This window comes from Typha angustifolia, chromosome 15 (genome assembly GCF_048772165.1).
Source record: "Typha angustifolia cultivar Huaian chromosome 15, ASM4877216v1, whole genome shotgun sequence".
NCBI classification, from domain to species: domain Eukaryota; kingdom Viridiplantae; phylum Streptophyta; class Magnoliopsida; order Poales; family Typhaceae; genus Typha; species Typha angustifolia.
The window spans coordinates 3,752,328-3,772,911 of NC_133253.1; the positions used below are offsets into that span (position 1 = coordinate 3,752,328).

Here is a 20,584-nt window from a genome sequence, read left to right on the forward strand (position 1 = left end):
ATTAAATTGATGCAATTGAATTTTTATATTTCAACACATAAAAAAAGGGAGATGGGATCGAGAGGGAGTCTAAAAGAAATTGCACGGTACTAGGAAGACAGATGGATATTAAACGACAATGGTGATGGTTGTAAAGTGGTTACAAACTATGATTGATGTGCTTGTTTGTGATGATGGGCACTTAGGCCATGTCATGTCCTGCATCACAATTGTAACAGTTAAGTTTTGAACACCAACGTAACTTTCCATCGTAGCTTCTTGCTTTTTACCCTCCATAGATGAGATAAACTTGTTGATCGATGCATATGCCCATGCATGCATGCAGCATGGCCACGGATAATAAATAAAGTGCATGGCAGGGTTGATAAAGACGGTTTTGGACTGGCCGGCCATCCACAGGCAGCCACTGCAGGAGTTGCAGAGTACTGCTTGTACTCCTACGTTTACCTGCAGTATGAAGTCATCCCTCTCTTGGCACCACCACCACCGCCACTGTAGTCCAGTAGTTAGAGCCTTTCTTAACAGTATATTCGACTTCCTCATGGATATTAGATTTAGATTTAATACTACATGAATATAATTTTCTAACAGAATATTATATGAGTATGAGCTTATGGCTCGTTTCTTGAGATGGTGTAGTTGACCTATCAATATCTCAGGTGGGCTAATCTCTTTGTCTCTTTGTCAAGTGGATGATTAGCTATAGATAAAAAAATAATAGAAAAATACAAAATAAAAAAACTCTCCATAATACTATATATCATTATACCAATTAAAAATACTTAGCCCCACTTAAAAGGAAGTGTGCCAAAATTTTATTAATGCAGACCAAGTAGAGTGGCAGCACTCAGGGAGTAGGATGGCAGCCTAAGGATGGGTGTAGTCCTCCCTCTTTGTTCATAAACGAGCAACCCAAGGAGGGGATAGCTCTTCCTTTATCGTTTGTCATTTAGGTGATACTTTGGGGAGTATGGGTTAATGCATGGGGCACCTCATGTCGTCTTTTATGTGTATGCAACCAATCAACTTTAATCATGTAACCTAAGAAGGCAGGGCTCATGAGAATTAGCTTTGGAATGATCTCAGTTAGGTCTGCAGCACACCCGCCACTGTCATATCACCAAGATAGTACGTACAACCACTTCTTTTATTTCTAATAATAATAATGACATTCTAAGGGGGTAAAAATGTGTGACCATACTTAGTAAATATATACATATATATATATATATATATATATATATATATATATATATATATATATATATATATATATATATATATATATATATATATATAAGATATTTGGATTATGAATCCTGGGGGTTAAAGAGTACTATAATATGGGAAATTTCATGAAAAGAAAAGGTCCCGAGCCCGAGGTTTACAGCTAAGTAGAGGTGGATGGGATGTGGGGGTGGGAGGTGGGGTCGTGATTAGGCTCGTGAAAGGAGGGCTGGGATCACGGCTCCCCCAGCTCAATCCCCTCCTACCATCATCTCTCTCACAACTCTCTAATGCTCAACGAACACTTCTTCTCACGTGCTCTCTCCTAACTAACCCTTTCAATGTCTCTCGTGCCCAGCTGCAGGAAGTTGCTGCAGCTGGTATAATTAATTACCACATAACCTGAAATAAGCATAATGAGTAAATAGAGAGAGATCCATGGGCTCATATGTCAGGTTAACGTAACAGCTTGGAAATATAATATCACAAGCAGTACAAGATAGCTCTAGTCAGACTTGAAAGATTGAAGTAATTCTCAGTTTGCATATTAACAGAATTTTCTTTTACATCGAGAGGTTTCACAGTTATATTTATTATTTTTAGTCTGGATTATAATTATAATGTCTTTCAGGTTTCTAAGATTAATGGCCGAAACAAGGCAAGTAGCTGAAGGGGTTGCTGCAAAAGTTATTTTACAAAATGATATACATAAAACTCTACTCATAGAGTGATAAGGAGTGGGAGAGTGTCTGTCCTATGCTACTTACTATGTTTCAGTTATCAAATTTTACTTTACATCCCAACATACACTGCACCTCAGTCTTCTTCCACTTCAACCAGCCTTCCGCAAACCCAATTCATCTTAGTCTTAGTTGCAGATATGGAGACCTCGCTTTCTTTAGCTTCCAAACTTACTTTCTCTCTTGTAGGTGAGACTTTGTCATGACGCGCTGACCCATTGATCAAAGATTGACCCACATGATATGTTATTTCTGGATCTGTTCTCATGCTTTCAGGTTGTAATGAAGGAGAAAGATTGTATTCAAATGCTTCAGCATAATTTTCTGCAGATTCCGATACCCTCAAGGGCTCCCTGCCATTCAACACAATCTGCAGTGTGGATTCATCAAAATCAAAGTCTTTGTAGTTAGTGTTTTCTGATGAGAGAAGATGTTTGCCATTTATAGGTCGCTCATCCAATACATTATTGTTACATTGATCTCTTGCATTTGTCTCAGTATGGCTTTCCCTTCTACCAGCATCTGAAGATGTACCATCAGAAATATCCTGTGCTGTCTGGCCATTCTCTATGCCTTCTATGGACCTCATCGCCTCAGCAATCAGTTTCCTAGTTTCCACAAGTGATGCTTGTGCAAGAGGGCTTTTCAAAGCAGCCATCTCAAGAGATTTTGCAGCCTTCTCTGCTTCAGCAATTAGCAGCCTAATAAAGAGAAGAAAGAAGTGCTCAGTTATTCTGACGAAAATGAATAAATTTATGTGTGGATTAATTTAACTGAATGAAAAGAAAAATGAACTACAAGGACAAATGTTAAGGGTAAGTAGTATGCAGCAACACATACTTAGTTAAACATTACTTATAAGTATGATAGAGTATGTTTAAATCTTTGGATAAGGACTTAGCACTTCTCTAGCCACAAGTTCATTTTAGGATTTAAAAATCTCCTTAATGCTAAGTCTTGTACCAAAGATTTGACATTTTCAGATCCAGGGGCGAACCCAACAGCTATAAAAAAGTTTAGATGTTTTACAAAGGATGTAACACAAAGCTAGTCTAACTACATACATAGGCATGTATATACATATATCCAAATGTATTTGTGTACTTTTACCAAAAAGAGAGTACTTACTTGGCCCTTTCAGTTGCTTCTCTCTTTTTGGATTCAATTGTTGCTCTCTGTGCTCTAATCTTCTTTATCATCTCTAATTTAGTACTTGACATCGGATCTTTGTATGAAGGAGTAACATTTTTCTTTCTCCTAGATGTTATATCCTTGGTACTCTTTGTCTCATCAGCAATGCCTATAGGCTGAACAGGTTTTCTTCTTACAGTTTCCCTTTTTACAGATGCTTCATTTGCTGGTCTTCTCCGCCTCCTTTTTTCAGCTCCAACAGGTGTACCATGATATTTAGCCAATGCAGTGCAAACCCGTTCACGATAACCCTAATATGTATTAAAAAAGAAATGGTAGTCAGATGATCATAGATTATTAAATAAAGAATTAATAGAATGTTGACACAATAACAAAATAGAAAGCATAAAAAGTTGGCAGGTGTACTTAAATAATAATTTCCTCTGCAGGACAAATACATCAATAAGAAAAGCAAGCATATTTTAATTCCACAACACTACTGCTAAGGCCACACAGTTGTATCATCCACAAAAGGTGTTAAGTGTTATGAGGAGCTAAATGAATTATTTATTGATAGAATAGAACATTACAAGAAAAACTGAAGAAAGTGGAAAAGATGAATGCATTTTATTTTAGAGAGATGCATCTGGTACTTTTCTGCTTTTTATGCTCTAGACAAGTCAAGATGTATGGAGTCTTACTCAGACCTACCATGGTGGCGGCCAGAGTTTCTTTTATCTCTTTTTCTTTTTTTTGAGGGGGGCGGCGTAGTAGGGAAATAGTGGCATATACAATTTTACATAAAGAATGGTGAAAATATGAAAGTACGTCCTTACAGGATCCGCCCATTTGGCAGAAATGGCCTCTGAAATTTTTCTTCGCTGGTCAGCTGATTTTGGTGCTCTTTTGCTGCCTTTCGGTCTAGGCATTGTTTTCCTTTTCTCAACACTCTCCAACCACTCCAGCTTCAACTGTTCATCCAAAATTTTGTATGAATCCCACTGCAGCTCTTTTTCACCAGCAAAACCATTTCTTGCTGCCCCTGCAATAATATTCTGCCACTCAACGAAGCAGCCCTCCTGCACCATTAACTTCTCCCGACGCCGCTGCCAACCTTCTCGGACTCCAACTCCTATTTTTATCCTTGTCTCATCACTGCAATAAACATCAAGTGATCAAACAGTTGGGAATGCAAATCAGAAATTGATTTGTGTAAACTTGATAGATAGGCAGAACAGACCCAGCAGTAATATATCTCAAAACATAAAATATAGAGGCCTTCTAAGGAAAAGAATTTTTTTTAGGTCATCCTAAACAGTCAAATATTCCTGAACTTCAATTGCGTCAGTAAAATTTGCAAGTTGATAGATATTACAATAAAGGAGGACGTTAACAGAAATTTGCAAGTAAGACATCCTTGATAGACAAAGAATACCTAGGAGGGAAATAATTTGATATATGTATTTATACACAAATACATAGATATATCCTTCGTTTATAGTTGTTCATCATTCAATGAATGAATGAAGAACTCTTTCACATCTCTGGATATCAATCAAATAAGAATCATTAATTTTTCTAGTTTATCACCAAATACAAGGAGACAGATGAGCTACTGGACTCTTGGTAATTATTAGGACCATTGAGAAAAAGAAGAATACACTATTTAAGCTTTACACAAACATTGACATGTAAAGACAATGGCAACCAACCTCTGAGCATGTCCCAGGTTCACTAGCTTCATTTTAACCTGCACATCAAATCTGTCAGTTACACCATGAATTCTATGTAAAAAAGTCCTACAAGCATATGATAGCAGAATGGAAGATAATGTCATACTTCCTACATAAAGGGCAAAAAATTAGAAGAGTATATAAACTTAGTGCGAGGACAGTGGATGTAGATGGAAATAAAGTTGATTTATGGCAATTGAATAAGTTGACTAAAAGGTACCCATAGAAGTAGAAATAAACAACCCTGATTTGTCAGCAGAAAATTTCAGTATGGAAGTCTAAATCACCTGAAGAGGTATCCAGTTTTCCTAAAACAATACTATCAAAATATAAGTGCAAATAAATTTTTTTTTTTTTAAATATTGATCATCATACTGCCGACATGAAAATGACCTGATGCAGAGCCACCAAGAAGACCAACATTAGCGAGCTGAATTCTCCACAAGCTAGGCTTGAAATTAAAGTTAACAAACACAATCTCAAATCAAGATGAAAATTGAGCTAGGAATGGCTAGCTTTTCTTTAGACTGATTTAGAGCAATCCAACTCGCTCGTAAACAGCTGGCGAGCTTATTTACTGCTTAGAAGCTCATTTACAGCTTACGATCTTGTTTGTAGCTCGCTTATGAGTTTAAATTTGGCTCATCGTTTTTAATAGATCTCCGTATATCTATTATCGAAAACACATATGCTAGAGAGTACCAATAAAGGCATTAGTTTTAACCATTATATCGCAATCTGACACCCGGAATGACCACTATACATTAAGCATTCTAGATATTAGATTAATGACTAATAACTGAAAAATATATCAAATAAACAGTATGTACATTATATAAGATATGTAGATATATGCAATATTGTGAAATTAATAGAGCTACATCGAGCCGAACACAACTGATCTTGGTCTTTCCCATGTTCAGATTGTCAATAATTTGATCTCAAAACTTGAGCTCATTCCTATATGAACGAGATGATCTATAACAAAATCTCAAGCCATACATGAGTTGCTCACTAATGATGAGCTAAATTGGTTGCCATAACTTTACTTGAACATTAAATTAAAAAGTGTACTTCCCTTAAGAGTTCAAATTTCGGTCAATAATATTGTTAGCAACAATACAATAGTGTAATCTGCATTGATCTTACATGACATCACCTTGGGGTCCTGCATTGCTATCTTAGTTCTCTCTCGAATGCGTTGGAGAGTTTCTGCATGCATTATGTAACTATCAGAAAAAGAAACATAGATAAATAAAAGAAAGAAAGGATAAATTACATATTATTCCACTGTGGTTATGTCTAAATCAAACTACCCTGTGAAGTTTCATTTATGTCACTTTGCCCTCTTGTGGTCAGACTAACATGAAACTATTAATTTTTCCATCCAAAATTTACAGAAAAAGTATAAATGACTATAGTACCCCTATGAATGAAAATTTTCATTACATGATCATATATTTTAAGGGGTGTATATTCTGATAATTAGATGATAACTAAGATTTCAGATTTGTAATCTTATACAGGAGAAGATTGAGAAGGTTGAAAATGCATTTTGTTTAAATTTGAAAAATAAGATACAATGAGTAAATCTAATGGAAGGAGAAAGGCAATTCTGATATTTTAATATTCATTATGGTGGGAAAATTCCCTCTAATTAATTTTTTTGTACTTTCTCTGTTAGGTTTGGTTGAAAAAATTAATAGTTTCACATTAGTCTAAACTACAAGGGCAAAGTAATGCAATGGAAGTTTAGGGGTATTTTAAAAGAAACAAATAGAGAAGGCAATAAGATCCATTGCAAACAATGTAAAGAACATACCTGGACTATGCTTCCTCCCTTTGTTCCATGGAACATTTCCCTTATTTGCTTTTGAAATCCTCATTCTTCTCAACTTTTCCTTGTCATCTATTTCTGGATTCTCCTCATAGGAAGATTGAGACACTTGACTATCTGAATTAGAACTAAAATGTAAATTGGTATCACATTTCTCATCTTTTGCAATGGGAACTAAGAACATTGGTTCAACAGTAGCAACTGCCTTGACAATATGTGAACTTTTTCCAATAGATAACCCTTTAAATTTTGTGCTTTTTGGGATTTGAATCTGGTCTTTCCGTCCAGATCCCATTCTCTTATTCTTTAGGAAAGAAACTCTCCGCTCTGTCTTGCCATGACACGATACTTGACTCATTGTTGCTTTTATAGAGTTCTGGAAGGAAGGGTGTGAAATAAAAGTATCTGCACAAGTAGCAAACTAGTGATTGCTTTAGGTATGCACAATATTGGAGAAGAAAGTGGAAGAGAAGCAGAAAGTGGAAAGAGAAGCAGAGGACAGAAAGTAATATTAATCTATTGGTAACATTACAAATTACTCATAGTATGAGTCCAACACCTTCTTTTCAATAAAGCAGGCATCCTCTAGGTCTAGCATGTACCTAGTATCCAATAACATGACAAAAAATGATAACAAGTGAACTTCCTGAAAACCAAAACCGACTTGTTTTGTGTACGCCAAATTTCAAAACACTATTTGAATTATAATATTACCAAGTTAAAATGAACAATTTAAATGTTTCCAGTTGGAACTGCCGCTAAGTCATGACCAACCACAACAAACCATAGTGCCAAATTTGTCACTAATCCTACTACTACACAAAAAAGGCCATACCATTGCACAAGGTTTAACAGGTATCAACACAATCTTACCCTCATTTGTGAAGAGGCAATTTCCAAAACTTTAAATCATCACCTCTTGGATGGAAGGAGGAAAGCACATAGAGAGAGAGAGAGAGAGAGAGAGAGAGAGAGAGAGAGAGAGAGAGAGAGAGCTACTAGTATGGGAGAAATTCTCCTGTTATTCAAGTTATGGATGAGGATAAGCAAGAGAACTGCAAAACATCTAAAGGAACGTGAGTATCTTAGGACAAGATACATGGGCTTTAAATATATTATGATAATCCCCATAATTAAAATTAGCCTTTGGACCATAGGAGTATTCTAATAAAATCCAAATTATCTTTTGTCAAAAAAAAAAAAAATCCAAACTTTGTCACAGATCAATTAATTCTCATCAGGACATGGTATTCCAAATAGATACCACCTTATGACATTTTTCAGTTTCAAACTCGGCCCCATAGGCCTTAGGATGCAAAGCAGATATGAAGTTTTCAATATCACAGCATCGTAGCCTAGCAAGATGATGTTTTATAACGTGCATTTCTAACAAACAATTAAATAAATATGATCTTGCACATATGACAAATAATGTAAGAAACATGCAGGATTTTTTTGACAAATAGAAACATGCAGGATTACTTCCCAAACATACTATGGCAGGTTAAAAAACAAGAAGTATCAAGTTTTTATGTGACAACAACAAAGGAATATGGGGCCAATATAGGCATTAGTACAACACGAACAATTTGAATTTGCAACAGCTATCCTTCAATCAATTATCTAAAGCAAGCAAGCAAGATAAGAAGTTAGCTAAAAACCGTCATCCCGAGCACGAGAATGATAACAAACCAAAAAGGAAAAGAAAACTTTCCCAAGATTCAATATTTCTCAGAGTACTATTATTTCCCCCAAAACATTTCTAGCCCAAAATCTTCTTAATAATCGAGACACCCAAAGGAAACATTGGCGGGGAAAATAAAGCGAGCTACAAAAGGTGAACAACGAACCGCTCGTCCTCATCTCAGGGAGGCTTCGGCGCACGGGGAGGTTGAATTGGGAGCAGCAAAGTAGTCCGGGCAGAGGAATGCAGGTAGAAGACCCAGAAGCGCAGAACATTGACAAGGAAAGGAGGGGGGATGATTTGGAAACCCTAGCGGTGTTTCTGAGGTAAACCAAGGAGAGGAAGCGGAGGAGCTTGGAGTGAGAGGCTCATGCTTTCTTGTGGAGGAGAGCGGTGGGCATGGACTCATGGGGACTGGGTTTCGTTCCTTCCTTTTTTTTTATCGGGGAGCCGGATATTTTTAACGGGAGGTAAGAGAGAGGTAATTAAATTACTGGGCGGTAACGAATAGCCTCGACAAGGACCCGATTGCAAAGATGGCTCAGCCCATTGGATTGGGCTCAAATTCGAGCCCGTCGAGCCCACTTAGGCACTAACCCTGAGCCCACCTTCACTCCTCTGGAAATGGAAACCCCAGAGATTGAGGGTGAGAGCTAGGGTCTTATTTAGTTTGAGGATAAAGTTTCAGACTTAATTAATTAGTCTTCTCTTAAAAAATAAATTTAATTAAATATAAAAATATATATATTTAGTTACTGAACCAATTGGAGACGTGTTTCTAATCTCAAAGCAAACAAGACCTTAAAAAAGAGCACCATGCCAAACCGACCCTCCTATATAATAGATCACCAAGAAGGAATAGGGTGACATCTCTTTGGATCCATCACAAAGGAATTCATATACCAGCTCTCCTTAACAATACTCACTATTTGTCCAACTAATTCTAGACTAAAACGGTAGAACCCCTTCACACGCAAGTCTCAGCTCTGCTAGCAGAAAGGCTTGGAGTGAACTTTCTCCCATAAGGACAAAGATGGCCAATAAAGTGAAGTGGGTGACAACTTGATCTAAGAAGGATTGATCACTCCACTGTTTGCTCACGAGCTCCTAACAAAGCATGGCAATTATCCTCCCAAAAAAGAAAGAAAAACCCAATTGACAAAATGCTATCTGGCTACATGCCTGATGATTGTACACTTGTGATTACTGCCCGTTTGGTATTATCTTTGAAACGGACAACATCATTAGCCTGTCATAATCATCAACAACCTAATAATGCAGCCAATCGTGTGGTGGTGATTTGGATAATTAATTGCATGGCAGGGCACCTATGCATCGAATTGGGAATGATCCCATGCTGGAATATCTTGGTCTTATTATGTTGGAATCCGATTGCCTTCTTATATAAGAATCATTAACTTGTGTGTCTCATGTACCACTACAGCAGATCTTGGTCCGTGACGGACTGATGGTCTTGTTCCTATCTTGCTGCACCAAATAATAGTGACAATATGATGAGGTGTTAGGATTCGGTGTGGGCTAGCCTCATGCATATCGGTCCGATTTTATTTCCAACCCTACGGCTATTTTATATTCAATTGCAAACATAATCAGGACCTCCGGATGTGTCGGATCTATTATGCATTTAGGCACCGAAATAACTCCGATTGAATCATTTCATCCGTGTGCCAATGTATTCATTGTGCACGCTCTAATCTTACACCCTATTCTTATTTAATTAAAAACCGAGATTAGGGCTATCAACCGATCGATTCGCTGACATGCCTAATAGCTCTAGACAAGTCTGACCGTACTCAAACATTGGCCTATGTTGCAATGCATCTAGTCATCTTATGACTTTCATTAGGTCAACAAGTCCAGTTTATTCTAAAGTAATTATTTATCACCGACATAAAATCCTTTGGGTTAGTTAATTATATCTAGTCCTTTGAGCTATTGCATGTTTTTATATATATATATATAATATTTTAACATTTTGGTCCTCTCAACAACACACTAACTTTTATGTACTTTATTTTCTCTAAAACAAATAATTTTGAAATTCTTAGTAGAGGATCTAAAATTAATCACGTGATCTACTTTAACACTTAAGGAGCGATCTTGGCATAATAATCTTCAAACTTTAATTTTATAAATCCATCGCCATACGATCCAAATACGTGGAATCTATTTCAACTTGAAATAAATTCATTCTTTCTCTAAAATTAAAATTAAAATTTAAAAAAAAGGCAGCAAAGACAAAAGATGAAGATTAGTGCGATGATTAGAGCGCACAGCAATGATGTCGCTGCGGATTAACTCAACTACTCCATCCACATTGACCAACAACTTTTCCACTCGTTTTTCAAACCCAAGAGCGACAAAAGGTGATTGTTATTATAACGTGGCTGCCCTGTGGACTTCTTCTTCTTATCTCCCGTTTCAAATTTTGAAACTCGCCATAGATTTGTTTATTATACCGCTCTGCAACGAAGGAAAAAAAAGAAGGAAAAAAAAGGTTAAAAAGACCAGCATAAAGAACACTCCCCACTCGTATCTCCCTCCACTCACAGTTGCCCTACTAGTTTAATAAAAGCTACCAATGTATATATATATGTCATAAACTCGTTTCACATTTATTCCACGGAAAGATATTTGTAACTGAAAAAGAAGCGGATCTAAAATAAATAAATAGAATATTATAAGATCTTTCACAGTAACGCTAAATCCTAAGGGACAAAAGGAAAAAAAGAAAGAAAACTTACGAACGACTTTAATTAAGTAATCCAACTAGGTAAGGAGAAGACAACGAGACGAGAATCTCTTCCTCCCAAATCCCTACAAACGAACCAAACGCCCACTAAACTTCAACTAATGGGGAGTTTTCCATGCTAAAATCCCATGCCTCGATAAGGTACAATAATTAACAAACTACTAAGCCACTGTTAACTTGGTTAAAGACGACTTAACGCTTTTTCTACGGACTGTTATTTTAATGCAACAAATGGACGATTCCCACTGGCTTCTTTTGGAGTTTTGACTTCGGTCTCCTCGAAGTTAGTAAACAACGATTAATTAACTCTCCCAGTTACAGCGTTGTCAGGTCGACCCCTTCAAAGATGAGAAGCTCCCAGCCATTGGAGAGATGACAAGCTCAAGGAAACGAAGGTGTTACGTCAGAGTTTTGGCTCACCGGCGGTGAGCTTATTGTGTGGAGGACGAATAAATTGGTAAAGAAATGGCCGGGCATGTGAAGAATGTCTGAGAACTTCCGCTATTGTTGCCTTGGCTGACACGTGTTCAAGTTTAACAAGAATCAAAATTACAAATTTTGAATAACTTTAAACTGTGCTTAAGTATATCTTATCCCCAAAAAATTAATTTACTCTTCTCAACTTTATTCTATACGGTGTCATATAATTTTGCTTTAGAAATTTATTTAGCATGGTAGTCTCTCTTTTTTTTAAAAAAAATTTATTTTTTTGGCAAATAAATCCAAAAATTCACTATTCTTATATTAAAGACAGCTTAACTTACAAGTTTATTAATTAATTAACGAATTAATTAACGAATTTTGCAATAATATATATAGTGGTGGGGTTTGGTTATATTAGTAGTGGTCCCACTTCATTTTGGCCGCGCTGCGGAACGAATCCGCTGCATTTATTACAAACTTGACGCCCGGCATTTATGGGATGATCTCAGCCGTCTGATTGCCCATCTTGTGTTTTTTTTTTCTCCTTTTGTTAAAGCGAGGAAGAGCATAAAACCGTTAAAGATAAAATTATAAAGGAAAAAAAGAAGAAGGTTATAAACGTAACGTGTCGCGTTCCGCCGTCAGTGCTCGGCTTATCCTTCCAACCCAACCCCGTCTCAAGTAACGGCTTCCGTCAGTTCGGTGTTATAAATAACACCCACCTACTCTTTAATTAAGTCTCTGTTCTCTTTCACATCACTGTGAGCTTAGCTTAGCTTTGGCTCTCTTAGCTCTCATCTCTCTCTCTCTCTCTCTCTCTCTCTCTCTCTCTCTCTCTCTCTCTCTCTCTCTCTCTATGTCATGGCAATGGAGAAGAAAGAGATGAAGAACAGAGAAAGGATCGAAGCGGTTCTCAAGTTATTAAAGAAGCAAGCTCCACTTACTGTGAAGCAGGTGAAGATTTGGTTCCTTTTCTTCTTCTTTTTTTCATTTCTCTCTTTGCTCTTCTTCTACTCTACAATATTATATTTATTTATTTTCCATTTTCTTTTGGGCAGGAGAAGTTTTGTAACAACGCTTGTGTGGAACGATTTCTAAAGGCGAGAGGGGATAATGTGAAGAAGGCAGCGAAGCATCTGAGAGCCGTCCTTTCTTGGAGGGAGAGCATCGGAACTGGTAACTTTTCCTTTTTCGACTTTCAAATTTTCCATTTGAGTCTGATGAATAAAATATACTAAAATTTTTTCTTATATTTTTGGTTTATAAACTAAACAGAGCACTTGCTCGCCGATGAGTTCTCCGCCGAGCTGGCCGACGGCGTGGCTTACGTGGCAGGCCACGACGACGAGGCCAGGCCTGTCGTGGTAATCACCTGACAGCTAACTAGCACACCTCCTAAGCCTTTTTTAAAAAATATATATAATTTCAGTTCAGTTAATTTCTCGTTACTGATTATATCGTTAATTTTTAGGTGTTTCGGATAAAGCAAGACTACCCAAAATTCCGTTCTCAGAGATCGTGAGAGATAACACCTCCTTTTAATTTGTTTTATTTTATTTTATTTTATTTTTTGGGGGGGTACCGATTCCTTATTTCTTGCTCTGTTTTCTATAGGTTTGTCCGGTTGCTGGTTTTCACGCTAGAAGTCGCGGTCTCATCGATGTCAAGATTTGTCGACCAGTTTGCTCTCATCTTCGATGCGAGTACGTTCGCCTAGACACACAGACTCTTAATAACATCATATTTCCTGTGCCATGAGCTGGAATAACTTTTCTCGGAAATCGTGCTTATTTTCCGGCATCGATATAGAAATCAAAGAGATTTTTGACTGGTTGGGCTTCCCAGCTGTTTTCAAATTAGTTGGCCATGTGCTCGAATGCTTAGCACATATATATAATATATAATATATAATATATATATACCGGTCTCTCTCTCTCTCTCTCTCTCTCTCTCTCTCTCTCTCTCTCTCTCCTGCGCACTTCTCGTTGCAGATTTTGACCAAAATTCCACCAAAGTGCTCCAGTTTCCGGGACCACTTCCACATATTCTCTGACACTAAACTCCCCTTACTTTGATCTACTACCCTTTCGAATTAGGACGGGATCATCAATTGGGATTGAGAGATACTAATTAAATAACGAGTTTAATGATCCATCGGCGCCGATTTCTGCAGGCTTTTTTAGATCGGGCTCGGCTTTCTTGAACCTACTCATGGGCACTTTGAAGATCCTCGCCGACTACTACCCCGGTCGCCTCCACCGGGCTTTCGTCATCGATCCTCCTTCGCTCTTCTCCGTCCTTTGGAAGGTTATAATCATTATTATTATTTTACTAATTTTGTATCATTACCATTATTATTAGTAGCAGTAGTTTGAGTTAAAAGTTACTTTTTTTATTTGCTGGGGGGGTCCATAGGGCGTGCGTCCGTTCGTTGACCTCGCGGCGGCGACGGCAGTGGTGAGCTCCCTCGACTTCGAAGACTCGCTCGAGGACTCCAGCTTCTTATCCTACCCTCGCACCGCCTCCCTCCGTTTCGATCCCTCACCCTCCTCCTCCTCCGCCAGTGCCGCCAAGCCGGTCGGCTCGACGTCGTCCCGTTTCTCGTTCACCGTGTCCCACATCGACTCCCTCAAGCCGTGGTACCTCTCCACCACGACCCGCCACTCCGTCGTCCCCACCACCGCCACCAGCCCCTCTCTCATCGGCGCCTCCCCTCTCAACGCCCGCTCCTTCTCCTTCGCCTCCCCCGCCGCCCGCTCCACCCCGATCCCCCGAAGCGTCCCGTCCACCCCTTCTTCGTGCCCGCCAAAGCAACACCATCAGCACGCACACCACCCAAGAACGCCGAGGCCGTCCTTTCTACAATCCCCTTCAATTCTCTTCTCGTTCAAGCGAGAAGGGCAGCAGAGTAAAGGGGAGAGGGAGAAGGAATCGTTCGTGCCCTACTTGCGATTCTACAGAAGACCCTACGACGAGCTCTTGTACCGCGCCAATATGCGGCCGCCGCTCGGCGGCCTCATCTCCATCGTCGCCCCTCATCTCAAGCACCACCACCACCAGCAGCAGCAGCATCAAAGCCGCAATCTTGCTCGATTCCAACAACACCACTACCAGAGGATATGATCACTAGCTACCAACTTCTAATATTCGTAAAACCAATGTATAATAAAAAGGAGTGTACGTGAGACTAACAAATCTTAGACGCAATCCATCTTGCTTGTGATATGATCACTCAATTCTTTTCTTAATTATTCGTTGGAATCTGGTTTAATTAATTAGTGCTCCTCATCGTGCTTAGTGCGTTTGAAGGACAGAGATAGAGAGCAATCGAGCTGCGTGGTCGCTACGTAGTGCAAGGTTTACTTGGGAACGTCGGTCTCGTGCATTATGTTGTTCGCAAATCTACCATTCTTCCACGAAACCTCGGCTCATTGTTTCATACCTAATCTTTAAGAAAGAACAACAAAATTAAAAAATATATCACACCGCCTCCTGCCTTTTTCGAGATGAGCAAAAGACCAGCCCCTTACGTTGTATCTTCCAAGAGAAGTTTAATCATGATGCTAACGTTACCAAACTAAATGGCAAGGTGTTCTATGCAAATTTACCCACTAAAGTTTCGGAATATGGAAGGAATTAAGAGGCTTTTTAGCTTTTGGGCAGCTGCTCCTCGAACGGCGACGAGCACGCGCGCAGAGATCGAGTGGGGGAAAACTAGTGAGTGTTTGTTGTCCATTGTATCTGTCTGGTTTTAAGCTCTCTAAGACAAGTCAAAAGGAAGCGGGCAAGTCGGTGTTTTAGAAATGAAGATTTTCTAAAAGAAAATAATAGAAAAAACCTTGCAGTCTGAGCATTTACCGATGTTATAAAAAGAAGTTATTCCTAAGAAATTCTTGGTCATATCTTCGTGTCACTTAGCCATCAAGGTGCTTTGCTAGGGCTGACATCATTGAGTTATATGCACATATGTAACTCAGATAGCTTGTTTGCTTTGATGCCCCCTCCTCACCCCCCCCCCCCCCCCCCCTCGAGATGTGTTTTAGTGGAGGTCTCTAATGCTCTATGGTTCAGCATCGTGGTGACAGTAGCTTTGTACGGCGGGATTAAAAAGTCAAGAGGGTATGATTAACTCCAGTGGGGTTGAGTCATTATTTCGAACAATTCGTGGGCGTAGCTGCGCTTACGTACCATTGCAGTTTTTTTCTCCCAAATCCTTTTGTTTTCTGGAAACAAAAAATAAAGGAATTGTTTAACAGTGACCTACTATCAGTAGCATTACGGTTTAAAATCAAACCGTGTATTTTTGAAACCAGGATGTATGGTGGTCGGCCATAGAAATTTAAGCTAATATTTCGTCAGCAATAATCAACACAAAGAACCATTACAATTTATATTGAAAAATGTGGCATGAATAGTTGGAGCATTAGAAGAGATGGTCAGGCAGGCTATTTTGCATACGAGTAGATAAATCCGAGCTCAATCGAGCCAAAATCAGACTCGGTTCGAGCTACCATAACTGGCTCGTTATGTAAGATTGAGTCTTTGACTATTTGCACAAGCCTTCCTCATTTTGATTTATTTTGCAATTTGGCTCCTCTTGGAACATATTTTGATTTTGAAAGTGAAAATAGAGAGGAGAGATCAAACTGAAGAAAAAAAGAAAAGTTAAGAATTAGGTTCATTTTCGTAATATATCAATTGCATAGGAGGTTATCTGCAAAAACAACACTTACTAACTAATAATACAGAGCGGGACCCAATCGAATACCGGTCGTCTTCCTCATTAGTTTTCCCGCTCTCCCCCTGTTCTTCTTGCCTTATCAGGCTGTGAGGGAAACCTTCCCGCGTTCTCTCCACACACACCAAGAAAGATCACCTTCCCCGAGAGTCCCAATTGGTGGCAAGCTCTAGGTCGCATCGTCGACGACGAGCAGCACGTTGAAGTGTTCTTCTTAGCCTCGCCTTGATCGCCATTGTCGACTGTGGATAGGTTTGTCGATGGTGCTTCTTTGTGGGCTTGCCTCGTAATTTTTTTGGGGAAATGGAGTCCCTTCTCTGCCTTCTTGGTGTATCGCATTTACACCTTTTCGAGAGTTCAGCTCAAACAGCTGAGACCATGAAAGATTCATGACGTCGTAAAGAAGTTGGCAGGGTTGGTAAATTGGTGCTTGGCTTTTTTGGCGGCTTCATCTTGTATACTGTTTCCTTTTCCTTCTTCGTATCATACCTTCTTCTTTGCGAAGTGGGATTAACACTTCATAGCAACAACTGAGATCAATAAAACATTCATGATGTTCTAAAGAGTCGGCATGATTTGGCTCAAAGACTCCTGCTGCATTTCGAGATGGATCAGAGCAACACTTACAGATGGTTCACACGGTTTTGGCGTATAGATTTCTGTCATTCATTTGGTGGTGTGGATCACAATTTATTAATTTTGATCAGATCAAACGGAAGCATTGAGTGGTAATCCAGTCAGTGTATTAGTGCCTTACAAAAACAAATTTTGGTGGCTAAACTAAGGCTCATTGCATGTGTCAATTGTTTCCTTTTTTTTTTTTTAAATCAGTGTGTATTAAATGACTATATTTATTGATCGAAGTTAACTGTTACATGCTTACCCATGATCGAGAAATTAGCTTCACGCCTAAGTGCCTTTGATCTCTTACAAATATTACAGCCAATTAAATTACAGATATCAATGGACTCGAAGTAAAAAATGAAAGTCATACGGGTAATGTTTGAAATCGTAAATGCTTGTACTTCTGCAATGGGTTGGATGACCTCGCACAATCTGCCAAGCCCTTCTCTACCAGCATCTTTAGAATTTCCGCACCTTCTTCCAGCGCAGAATCAATCTAGTTTTAAGGGACGAAAACAATTTAAACACATTGTTCTTCTGACAGCACTAAGCAAATTGAGAACTATTTGATATACTGGGAGTTCCAATAAGCAAATTGAAAAGCCTATATTTCTCTTACTCTTTCTCGAGCTGTTGCATTGAACTTCTGGAGCAGAAAAGCCTTTGGATCCATCTGGCCAGGTGGTCTTCCAATTCCTTCAAATAGTGGAATCATAGGTAATTTCCTTGTGATCAATGCAATCTATTTTCAAAATATAAAGTTGCAAAGAATAATACTAACCTATTCTTAGTCTACCAAATTCTCTGTTACCTCGAAAATGGTAGACAACATTCTTCAACCTGTCATCAGTAAAGTGCACATTTATTGACTTACATAATAAAGTGATTAGACAACATAACAGTCAATGAACTCAACAAACAGAATTAAATGTTCCTATGTGCCATTTCTATATTTTGTGGTTGTGTTGCATACAGTTATCAGATATATTTTACATTTGAAAAGAACTTCTAGATGCTCACATATGCACACATGCAAACAAGAGTATATGCATGCAGACATGCCCATATGCATGCCCAGAAAATGGAGATGTGCACAGAAAAACATGAAGACAAACACACAAATAGAGCCCGAGAAAATCATAACTCTACATCAAGGCCTATCATTTGCAAAGGTCTTATAAGCTCAGTTGGTTGTCGGGGAATGGAAATATCTAAATAATTGTTGTCTTCTAAGATGCTGCAATATGAAAGTGTATGAATTTGCTTTACCCTTTATGGCGTCCATCTCCTCCTTTTGGTTGAACACGAAGAACGCCACATGGCAAGTCCATATCATCAAACATCTAAATTCAAGCGACAATAATCCTTCAGAAGTGTTTATACACATTCTTAACAAAGAATGCTGAGAGAGACTATATACCACAATAATACGGTTAAGCGGCAGCTTAAAGTATGCTGCAAGTGGCCCAGTCTGCGAGAAATCCAACAAGAGGAAGTGAAGTCAGCCATCTAGTCAAAATAGAAAGTTACTTGTGTCAGTATCAACTAGATAAATTGCATAACTGTCCACAAGGAAATAGTATCATGAAATAACAGCACTTTAGTTACAAATGCATAATCAGAGTAGCTTCCATGCAGATGCCAAAGTAAAGAGTGTCAGCTCATGAATCGATAAAACAAGAAAATAAAACCATAACATCAATCTACATTTAAACTAAATATCTACATCATGTTGGCATCTCCAAAACCAAACTCATTTTCCTGTTATGTTACTGTCATTTCTCATGTTTATTATACTGGGGTAGGTAAAACACAAAAGATAACCAAAGCAGTCCTAAAATTGGCATAGATTTGTACTGCCAAATATAAAGACTATTATTAAATAGAACAATAGGTTTAGAAATGATAAGATCAAGATATAAGTCTCATGCATTAACTAAAGAAGAAAATTAGGTCTTGTAGGTCTTACTATATGAGGAACATAGTTGAACAATTTCTTCAAAAGAAGCACAATTAGCAAGTGTAACATGCTTCTTTTACAATGCGAAAGGAAAAACAGAAACAGAACTAGTTCATCTATGAGTGAACAAACTATTCCTGAAGTGGGAAGAGGAAGTGCATGAAAAGATGTGGGAGCGATCAGCTATCGAGGGAGCGGGCATTTCTAAAAACATAGTATTCTCCTTTTGGCCACAAGCCCGGAATTTGGCATCATTCTAGAGAGAAATTTTTTTTTTCTACTATTTGGTTAGTAATGGCAGATAAGGGGGTTTATAACTTTATAACGAACCCAACATCCCCTAATGTCTTTTCATGTTTAGCACTACGATAGTGAAAGTCTGAGCAGAGATTTGAGTATTGGGTTCTTCTCGTTTTCTCTCTCTCTTGTCCATCTTTCTTTCATCTTCCCCTCTTCTTCTTTGAATAATGGAATACCACTTATCCTTACAACCAACTAGCTATGATCATCACACTTATCTTGGCCCATGCCACTATTGTAACCTCTATTATCGGGGTTTGCATAGAGTACAATATATTACTATGAGTGCGTATATATAATCAACACAAGCTTGAATCGGAGACGTAATACACTAAGAGACGGATTTAATTTGTTATATCACTAATAGATATATGAAAATGGGGTCAGACTTCTACCACTTAAGAGAAAATTAAGGGTACTCACAGATTCGCCGCTAAGATTCATGTAAGTCTGCGGCTTCGCGAGAAGAACCGGGACGCCCCCAATCGATCCTGTAAGTTGAAATTTTTTGGTTAAAAAGATCCTCTTTCCCCGCTTTTCGTTGATTCGACACTAATCACACGGTGAATTGATAGGAAAGATACCTTCGCCAAAGAGGGCTTTGCAGTGAATCGAGGTCATAGGGATGCCTTGCGACCGAGCAAACGCATCGATCATATCAAAACCAACCTGAAACAGAGTCGAGATTTAGCTCAGCTTGGGAGAGAGAGAGAGAGAGAGAGCGACTTGAATACGTTGTGTCTCGTGGACTGGTACTTCTCCCCGGGGTTGCCGAGGCCAATGAAGAGCCATGGTTTAGGACAGGAAGAAGAAGAAGAACAAGAAGAAGAAGCGGTATGGAAGAGACGCCCCAAGAGCTTCGTGTGTGAGAGCATGGCAGACGGACCTAATTGCTCATGAGGGGGCTTGCAAAATGGGAGATGATTCTAAGAAGAGTAACCTGTAATCCGTCGGTCGACTGAATATTGTCCGCTATAATCAACATTTAATTAATTATATATATATATATATATATATATAATAGACTTTCTATCAAATTTTCATTTATAATCCTATCTTGCATCATATTTTTAAAATCTATGTCCATTTTAATTATAATTTAGCACCTGTATGATATAGAGCCAAATTACTTGAAACATTTTACTACTGCTAATTTGTAATGGAAAATTTTTGCCAGGGAGAAGAGATTAATACCAGAGCAAAATCTGAGTAGTGTGCGCAATTGCGCCTCAATTCTATCGTGAGAATATACTATTGTTTCGATATTGTTTTGCAATTCTAAAATCTTGAATAAGATACACATATTGAAAGATACATTTTAGAAAAGCATTTAACTGACTGTACATGAACACATGCCCCCCCCCAATCTCTTGCTGCCTGCACATCTAGTTCTGAATCAATGATCTCCAGGTAA

At 38.5% G+C, this 20,584-nt stretch overlaps 3 protein-coding genes across 4 annotated transcripts; 1 reads left to right on the top strand and 2 right to left on the bottom strand.

Annotated features, from left to right (window-relative positions):
- Positions 1-1,872: 1,872 nt before the first annotated feature.
- On the bottom strand, positions 1,873-8,779 carry LOC140779166 (uncharacterized). The gene is made up of 7 exons (XM_073124150.1): positions 8,519-8,779; positions 6,654-7,073; positions 5,991-6,043; positions 4,811-4,848; positions 3,935-4,253; positions 3,096-3,409; positions 1,873-2,668 (listed from the first exon to the last, which is right to left on the bottom strand). The coding sequence occupies exons 1-7, from the start codon at positions 8,625-8,627 to the stop codon at positions 2,044-2,046; spliced, it is 1,878 nt and encodes a 625-aa protein (XP_072980251.1). The 5' UTR covers positions 8,628-8,779; the 3' UTR covers positions 1,873-2,043.
- A 3,533-nt stretch (positions 8,780-12,312) lies between these two features.
- On the top strand, positions 12,313-14,779 carry LOC140778275 (uncharacterized). Its single transcript, XM_073122914.1, has 7 exons — positions 12,313-12,502; positions 12,607-12,724; positions 12,824-12,912; positions 13,020-13,066; positions 13,163-13,251; positions 13,722-13,855; positions 13,964-14,779. Exons 1-7 carry the CDS (start codon positions 12,410-12,412, stop codon positions 14,669-14,671), a joined length of 1,278 nt encoding a protein of 425 aa, XP_072979015.1. The 5' UTR covers positions 12,313-12,409; the 3' UTR covers positions 14,672-14,779.
- Positions 14,780-17,121: 2,342 nt separating this feature from the next.
- On the bottom strand, positions 17,122-20,137 carry LOC140778498 (peptidyl-tRNA hydrolase, mitochondrial). 2 transcript variants are annotated; one of them, XM_073123241.1, is made up of 8 exons: positions 19,905-20,137; positions 19,755-19,839; positions 19,594-19,661; positions 18,331-18,381; positions 18,180-18,253; positions 17,692-17,750; positions 17,530-17,606; positions 17,122-17,406 (listed from the first exon to the last, which is right to left on the bottom strand). In XM_073123241.1, the coding sequence occupies exons 1-8, from the start codon at positions 20,043-20,045 to the stop codon at positions 17,275-17,277; spliced, it is 687 nt and encodes a 228-aa protein (XP_072979342.1). In that variant the 5' UTR covers positions 20,046-20,137; the 3' UTR covers positions 17,122-17,274. The 2 variants fall into 2 exon arrangements, with proteins under 2 accessions (XP_072979342.1, XP_072979343.1); XM_073123242.1 differs by having other exon boundaries at positions 19,897-20,114.
- Positions 20,138-20,584: the final 447 nt, after the last annotated feature.

Bases quoted from the DNA above. Each gene is read 5' to 3' on its own strand.
- LOC140779166 (XM_073124150.1), bottom strand. From the start codon at position 8,627: ATGTTCTGCGCTTCTGGGTCTTCTACCTGCATTCCTCTGCCCGGACTA. The intron at 6,044-6,653 runs GTATGTTCTTTA...TAATGCATGCAG, and splicing joins AGGGAGGAAGCATAGTCCAG to AAACTCTCCAACGCATTCGA. The intron at 4,849-5,990 runs GTGATGTCATGT...TTTGATGTGCAG, and splicing joins TAGCAATGCAGGACCCCAAG to GTTAAAATGAAGCTAGTGAA.
- LOC140778275 (XM_073122914.1), top strand. From the start codon at position 12,410: ATGGCAATGGAGAAGAAAGAGATGAAGAACAGAGAAAGGATCGAAGCG. The intron at 12,503-12,606 runs GTGAAGATTTGG...TCTTTTGGGCAG, and splicing joins CTCCACTTACTGTGAAGCAG to GAGAAGTTTTGTAACAACGC. The intron at 13,856-13,963 runs GTTATAATCATT...GGGGGTCCATAG, and splicing joins TCTTCTCCGTCCTTTGGAAG to GGCGTGCGTCCGTTCGTTGA.
- LOC140778498 (XM_073123241.1), bottom strand. From the start codon at position 20,045: ATGCTCTCACACACGAAGCTCTTGGGGCGTCTCTTCCATACCGCTTCT. The intron at 19,840-19,904 runs GTATTCAAGTCG...ACTCTGTTTCAG, and splicing joins ACCAGTCCACGAGACACAAC to GTTGGTTTTGATATGATCGA. The intron at 17,751-18,179 runs GTAAAGCAAATT...TACTGATGACAG, and splicing joins GGAGATGGACGCCATAAAGG to GTTGAAGAATGTTGTCTACC.